General features: G+C 34.9%; 1 protein-coding gene across 2 annotated transcripts in view; it reads left to right on the top strand.

Moving 5' to 3' along the window:
* The window catches only part of LOC144959838 (C-type mannose receptor 2-like), a 20,355-nt gene that overhangs the window by 5,370 nt on the left and 7,485 nt on the right, over positions 1 to 7,500 (top strand). For both annotated transcript variants that reach the window (XM_078892619.1, XM_078892620.1), the window contains exons 4-7: positions 1,655 to 1,746; positions 2,148 to 2,310; positions 5,616 to 5,783; positions 6,226 to 6,317. In XM_078892619.1, the coding sequence (XP_078748745.1) occupies positions 1,655 to 1,746; positions 2,148 to 2,310; positions 5,616 to 5,783; positions 6,226 to 6,317 (515 nt within the window). The remainder of the gene's footprint in view (positions 1 to 1,654; positions 1,747 to 2,147; positions 2,311 to 5,615; positions 5,784 to 6,225; positions 6,318 to 7,500) is intronic.

The raw sequence follows: 7,500 nt of genomic DNA, 5'->3' as shown, positions 1-7,500 counted from the left end.
GGCCAGAAAATTGGACTATCTTGGCCAATCCATCTGTTTGGGAGCTTTTCATTTAAAAATTCCCTCACATTTGAACTCCACTGACGAGAGCTCCTTTTAATTTGGGGAAAAGATGTTAGGTGAAAGATAACCAATTGAGGGACTCCGTATGATTCTAACATGGTCTGATAGTTTTCTGTTGTCATTGCCATGTAGTCAAGAAAGAATGGACCGACCGCACTTTCCCTCTTCAGTTCACACCAGACATTGATTTTTCGTGACTTGCGACGACACTCGATAACTTCATCTGAATTTTGTTTCGTCCAGTATCGAACATGGTGTGTGTGTACATGTCCGGACTTGTAAAATGTTACCTCATCTGAGAAGGCAATATTATCAGTGAGATGTGTGTCGAGAATCAGGTCGGGCAAAACCAAACTAAATTACGCTCAGGTAAAAAAGGGCACAGAGTATTAAAACTTATTTCAATCAAAATTTGAATAAATTCTGCACATATGGCAGAAATCGTTTGATGAAATCTTACATAGCACTCGAGTTATTCAAAAGTGTCGATAATAAACAAAATTAAACCCACTAGTATTTTGATAGCCACAATGCAAAAATGCCATACCAGCGATTTTGGACGCAGTTCTTAACTTTTGATGATTTTTGTTGATCCCTCAATTTGCTTTATGGCTGATCCGTAGCATTTTCCTCCATGATTCAATGATTTTCTATTGACATGAAAAATGAGTTGATCCCATGCATTTTGAATTGACTCTTCTAACTCTGTTTTTGCTTAAAACATTGTACCAACCTTATAAACCACCAATGACCAAATGCTGTTGTCCATGGGATCCAAGTCAGGGTACAGTGGAGGCTCTTTATAAATAAATATATATTGTTTCTGCTCAAACTGAAAATTATGTAACATTATTAGAAGCAAATAAATTAAAAGAGACTTTGCCCGGATTCGTCTTTTGTTTTTTTTCAACCAAAACGCAAATTTGGAAACATTCCACATCGTGATTTGTATGCGAGTTTGGTATAACTAATAGAGTTTCTTAACAAATAAAGCAGTTTAAAAATTATACTTAGGAATAATGAACTTCATCTTTTGTTCTCTTTGATTCTACATTTTGAAATATATTTTATCTTCAACTTCGTAGTGAAATAGAGTCGTATTTTTCCGGTATTTTTCCTTTAACCGTATATATTGAAACTTTAAAAAATACTTGATTTTGCTGCCTCATAGAACAACGGCGTGAGTTGTCTTTGGTGATTTGAAGTGTCCAGAATAACGATTAAGAGTGCTATCTCATTTTCTATCTGGTTTGCCATAACATATATTAATATTCACGTCCTCTATGTTATTGATATTTAGCACATTATGAATTCAAGTTGGTGCTTTATATTCTTAATTTCAGTAAGAAAGTTGGTAAAGTTTCATATTGAAGCATATACAATTGATAACTTTTATATGTGTGACGTCCCACTTCAATCCAGAACTTAGTATAGGTGAACAATATGTTTAAAATTGAATCTAAAATCAAATTTAGAAAATTTGCTCTTGATTTGAATGTTATATTGAGGATATGTATGCAAATTGTTCAATTACATAAAAATAAATATCCAAATTTTAATCAAGTGTGCGTCTTGAATTCTCCATTGACAGACAAACTAACAAACGGCAAGTATGTTTGGGTTGGTGCGAGGAACAAGAAATGTGGAGGTCTCGAATTCATTAATGCAGATGACACGAAAACGGTGAGGAATATCATCATCATCATCATCATCATCATCATCATCATCGTCGTCGTCGTCATCATCATCATCATTATCATCATCATCATCATCATCATCATCATCATCATCATCATCATCATCATCATCATCATCATCAACATCATCATCATAACCACCACCACTACCTACACTACCTCCCACTCACTAACTTATCCATTGCCACCACTATCAACACAATCACAACAGCATCACAAACACCAACACAACCATTAGAAACCCTAAAACCCCCAAAATATGTCCACCTAGCTTTCGTAGAGTATCTTCAAATATTACTGGCTCTTGACTTAGGAACCAGAAAAACCTCAAGTACTGAGACTTTGAATCCCTACAAATAAATTTAATTGGATCTCCTGACTTCACAGACTTACACCAAATGGAATCAACGACAACCAGACAACTGGAGGGGACAGGAGATGTGTGTCATGATCTTTGGGAAAAAAGCTGTCGGGACATTTCAAGGTCGATGGAATGACTATGGATGTCAGAAAAAGCTGCCCTACGTATGTGAGCGTGCAGTTGTCAAAAGTGAGTAAGATAGTAGAATCACTAAACATTAGTATTTTATCGTATGAAGTATAAATTCAAACCTCTATTTCTAAACGCATGAATAAAGATGAAAACATTTAAGAACATTATGGTATTATGTGTTGACAACGAGCTAAGCAGTTTTACACCTATTAGAAGAGGAGTTAGGCAGGGGTGTGTTTTGTCTCCAGATTTATTCAACCTCTATAGTGAAATGATATTAAGAGATATCGAACATAAAAAGGGGGTGTGTATTGGAGGAAAGAATGTAACAAATCTGAGGTATGCAGATGATACGGTTCTACTGGCAGAATCTGAACATGAACTACAAGAATTACTGGATGTTGTAGTCAGGAGTAGTGAAAATATGGGACTGGAACTGAATATATCTAAAACAGAATGTATGACGGTATCTAAAAATAATAACCCACCAGCCTGTGTAATAACAAGCAGAGGACAAACAATACAACAAGTTGAATGTTTCAAATATTTAGGCTTAAATGTAACATCCAATGTAAAATCAGATTGTGAAATAAAGAAAAGAATAGGTATGGCGAAGAATGCATTCAACCAGCTGCATACAATTATGAAAAACAGGAATATTAGCATAAAAACAAAAATCAAAGTCCTGGATTGCTATGTACTGTCTGTGCTGCTATATGGTTGTGAGAGCTGGACCATAAACAAGACCATGGTTAAAAGACTGGAGGCAGTGGAAATGTGGTTTTACAGAAGAATGATGAGGGTGTCATGGATGGCAAGGAAAAGAAATGAAGAAATTTTAGAAATGGCAAACAGAAAAAGATCACTGATAACAAAAATCATCAAACGCCAAATGGAATTTTTAGGACACATTATCCGCCACCCTGGTTTGGAAGTACTCGCCTTGACTGGAAAGATGAATGGAAAAAGAATAAGAGGAAGACAAAGAATTACGTATTTGGAAGGGATAAGAACTTGGAGAGATGAAGCTGAGAAAGGTGGCGCTGCTTTAATAGAATTGGCAAGAGATAGATCAGCTTGGCGGAAGATGACCTCCGACGTCTGCTTCAGATATGGAACTACATGAGATGGTATTATGTTCAAGTCACTACATTAAAAGTATTTTAATTGTTAGCTGTTTTTCTCCCCATAGACTTGGCATTGTTCGAGCAAAATGATATCACGATTCTTGTCGTTGAATAAAGCTAGAATCGTAAGAGTCAAGTTCCAAATTATATAATATCAAGGGGGAATAATGTATCGACTCAGTGTATAATGAATGATTTTACATACTGAATAGTCATGATTTTTTTCAAAACCATTTGATATTTAGTATATTATATAAGATACATTATGGTATATATTTTATAATAGTTTTATTAAAGTAATAAAATACGAAGTACGTGAAATCAAAGGCGGTTTGAAATATATGATATCATACTGATCACAACGATTTGCTTTTTGGGGGGAAAACAATATTTTAGATTTCCAATATGATGTACCGATTGGAATTAAGAGATTTTGTTCCGACAAGCACTATAATAGTAATGGTAGATTGTAAAAAAAGTTTAAAACAGATGGAACCTGTGTTAAGAATTATCCGTGAGAAATCAGTGATTATATGAAAAAAAATAGTTATCGATTGTTGGTGTCAAAGTAGAAGTTGACGAGGACAAAAGAAAAAGTACGAGAGGTCTCTGTGCACCTTGCCTCAATTTTCATAATTTTAGCTGATTAACTTCATGAAAAAATGTGTGAGTAAATGGGGTGTCTCATTTTTAAGCTATGAGGAGGAAGACTAAATTGTGCACGTGGTTGATGTTAAAGAATTCAGAGACAAATTGTGTCTTCATGCTGGTCCAAATGACGTGACTTTAATATGCATCTCTCCATTTATAGCAGTGACAAGAGAGGAATGTACCAATGCTAATTTTGCATACCAAAATGTTACCTTTCACCTTAACTCTCTCCTTACCGATAATTTTTAATATTTTCCCCAAAGTGATAGCAGAAAAATAGATTTAAAAAAAAACTCAAACAAGCTCTCTACAAAAAAATACCGTTATGTTCTTATTCATTAAACGGATATTATTGTGATGTACAAAATAAATCTAGATAAGAAAACATGTATATTATGTCGTAACAAATGTAACGATTTTGCTGTAGGTGGTAAGAAGAGGGTGAAAACTGAATTATGTCGGGATTAACCAGAAGGCAAAAGCAAATCTGAACCAGAAATGATCAGAAAATTACCATTTTGGACACCTGCATCATAAGATTCGATTTTTAGAAATAATCTGACTTAGTTTCATCTATCTGTTTATTGATTCAATTTTGAGCAACTTTTGAACGCCGAAATAATACCTTTTTGAGACGATGGGTCAAATATAGGACATATTCATTTAAACATTTTGGTTTCTCTCCCTACTCTTAACATTAACGACATGTCTCTAACTAAATACTTGAGCAACGACACTAAATATAAAGAATGAGAAAAGGCTGCCTCGTACCAAGTTCAAAGTAGAATATTTGTTTTCTTATGCCATAAATGTCGCATTTGAAACAATACCATATCCATATTTCAGAGAATAAAATGTACCAGAAGCGTTATTTGAGGTTTGGACCTGAGAAAGTTGTTAAAAAGCGATGTATATGTGCTGGTTTTATGTAATGAATTACGACCAAAATATCGATAGCCTCATCAGTCAATAAATCAAACATTTAAAAATACAGACATATTAGAGATCAATCATGCACGGATGTAAGATTACAGCTCAAAAGATATAAAACAGTGTCAAAAAAAGCAGATGGACATATGATATATTGTTTTTAAAAATCATCACAAGGAATCAGCCTGCCTCGACTCTGTGATTATTTTTCTTACCTTTTCCTGATTTCTCTGTCATGTTTTATCCACACCTTTTCAGATTCTATAGTTAGACCTGACGGCACTGAGATTAAAATAACAGGACCGTTTTATAGGGAAATGACTTACTGGCTTAAAGCCGATCTCCTCCTAATCGTCGGACTGGTAGCTTCTCTGATTTGTTGAGTTAGTTCTTTCCGTTTATGAGGCATGCTGCGACGGATCTGAGGTGTTCTAAACCGTTTTCGCATCTCAATTCTTGTGTGTCATCTAGGCGTTTGAGGTCTTTATTTATTGTAGTGTACATGCTTGTTGTGGGTCTACCTTTGTGTTCTGTTATGTCCGCTTTGTGTAAAGAATAACGCCATTGCTTTATTAGCTCGATTATGTTGTCTTTCCTTAAGATAGGGACAGTTGTGAAAAGAGTAATGTTCTCTGTTATGTAATTTTATTCAAGCTCTTAAAACATGCCCTGACGGCTGGAAACTCTATGAGAAAGACAACATGTGTACGAAGATAGTTGAAGAGAAGAAAAGTTTTGCCGATGCCAGAGCTTTATGCCAAGCAGAACAGCGAGGGGACCTTGTAAAGATTGAAGATAAAGATAAAGACGATTTCCTGAAAGGTATTTATTCTCTCCTCTTCCTGCTCCTGCTCCTTCTCCTCATTCTCTTCTTCTTCTTCTTCGTCTTCTTCTTCCTCCTCCTCCTCCTCCTCCTGCTACTCATCCTCTTCTTTCTTCTCCTCTCGCTAATCTCAAGTGCCTCCTCCCTTTTTCTCATCGCTTACACCAGTTTATTTCCTTTGAAACTAATTCCAATGTCACCCTCTTGACAGATGCTAGGCACACGAGTAATTTGCATCGATGGGATATTAGTTTGAGTAACAAATTATATATATTAGTTTCTTCCTATCAGTCAGCGTCTCTAATTGAAACCCATAAAAAGTAGTTAATCAGAGCAGTGAGGCCCATTAAATCGGTACTTATCCCGGTTTGTATACCGTGTAAAGGATAATAAAATCATATTACCTTTTTGAGATGGTCACAAATGCTGTTCTCATTTCAGCTCAACTGAAAGACACACAATACTGGATCGGAGTCGAAAATGTTAACAAGAAAGGAGGCATTGATATGAGATTTCTGGATGGAAACCAATTGGTATTCACTTTTAACACATCGTCCCAATAATAATAAAAATCATAATCCTCAACATCATCATCATCATCATCATCATCATCATCATCATCATCATCATCATCATCATCATCATCATCATCATCATCACCATGCAATTTAATTCCTAACAGCAGGTCAATTCTGTCAATAATGTGGCATTTGCTGCCCTGTCATTGTTAAAAATAACTGCAACGTGTAATAAAATTTACAGGATATTACTTATAAAATTTTAAAAAAATAATAATCGAATTCAAACTTAAGGCGATCTAATTCCTTATCGACACACATCTTAAAAACGTTTACATTCCTCGCAATTCTTGAACAAGCGTAGAGGGAGTTCCAAGATCTACTGTTCTGCAAATTAAAGAGTTGGCACGTAATGAGGTTAAACACCTGTCTTTATAGATTTTAATGATTCCAACTCCTTTTGACGTTAAAACGACATATTATTTGAAGAACTCCATTGAACCCATATCATTTATCTTATTTTCGATCTTGTTGATTTTAATTAGATCATTTCTAAGTCTTCTGTATTTTAAAGAAGGAAGTGAAATGCGTTTCAATAAGATAGATAATATCATTCAGCGACCGACTTAGTGACCCTCCTTTGGACGTTCTCCACAGCTATGGACTGTCTTTTATACATCGGGCTCCATATGCAATTAGCATACTCAAAAGTTGGTTTCGCTAAAGCCTGAAATGACCTTAAATACATAATACAATTAAAATGAGAGAAACTTCGTTTTATAATTCCAATCAACTTATGTGCTCTTTTGATTATGTCATTACTTTGTAGATCGAAATTGAGAGTGGGATCAAATGTCACACCAAAATTCTAATCTGAAAACACTGCAATTAAAGAGTCTTTCAATCTTTACAAGGTCCCCTCGATGCTTTTTATGAGTGAAATATATATTTTAGGATTATAATCTCCAATATGTAAAACGTTTCATTTGGAATTATTAAAATTCAACTCCCTATCCCTTGACCCAGCAAATAAAGAGAAAAGATCGTCCTGCAAAGTATTGCTGTTTTTTGAATGAGAGGTCATTGATAAAAATGCCCAACAAAAGACATCATAAAACACAATCATGGGGAATCCCAAATGTAAATTCACCAATTTCTGAAGCTCATCTTCTAACTAATTGAACATGCAACTCCTTAT

The sequence above is a fragment of the Berghia stephanieae genome, chromosome 14 (genome assembly GCF_034508935.2).
Source record: "Berghia stephanieae isolate SIO BIC M18660-M18661 chromosome 14, UCSD_Bste_1.3, whole genome shotgun sequence".
Classification (NCBI taxonomy): domain Eukaryota; kingdom Metazoa; phylum Mollusca; class Gastropoda; order Nudibranchia; family Aeolidiidae; genus Berghia; species Berghia stephanieae.
The sequence above is the reverse complement of the archived record's forward strand: the minus strand, read 5'-3'. Positions and strand labels throughout refer to the sequence as shown.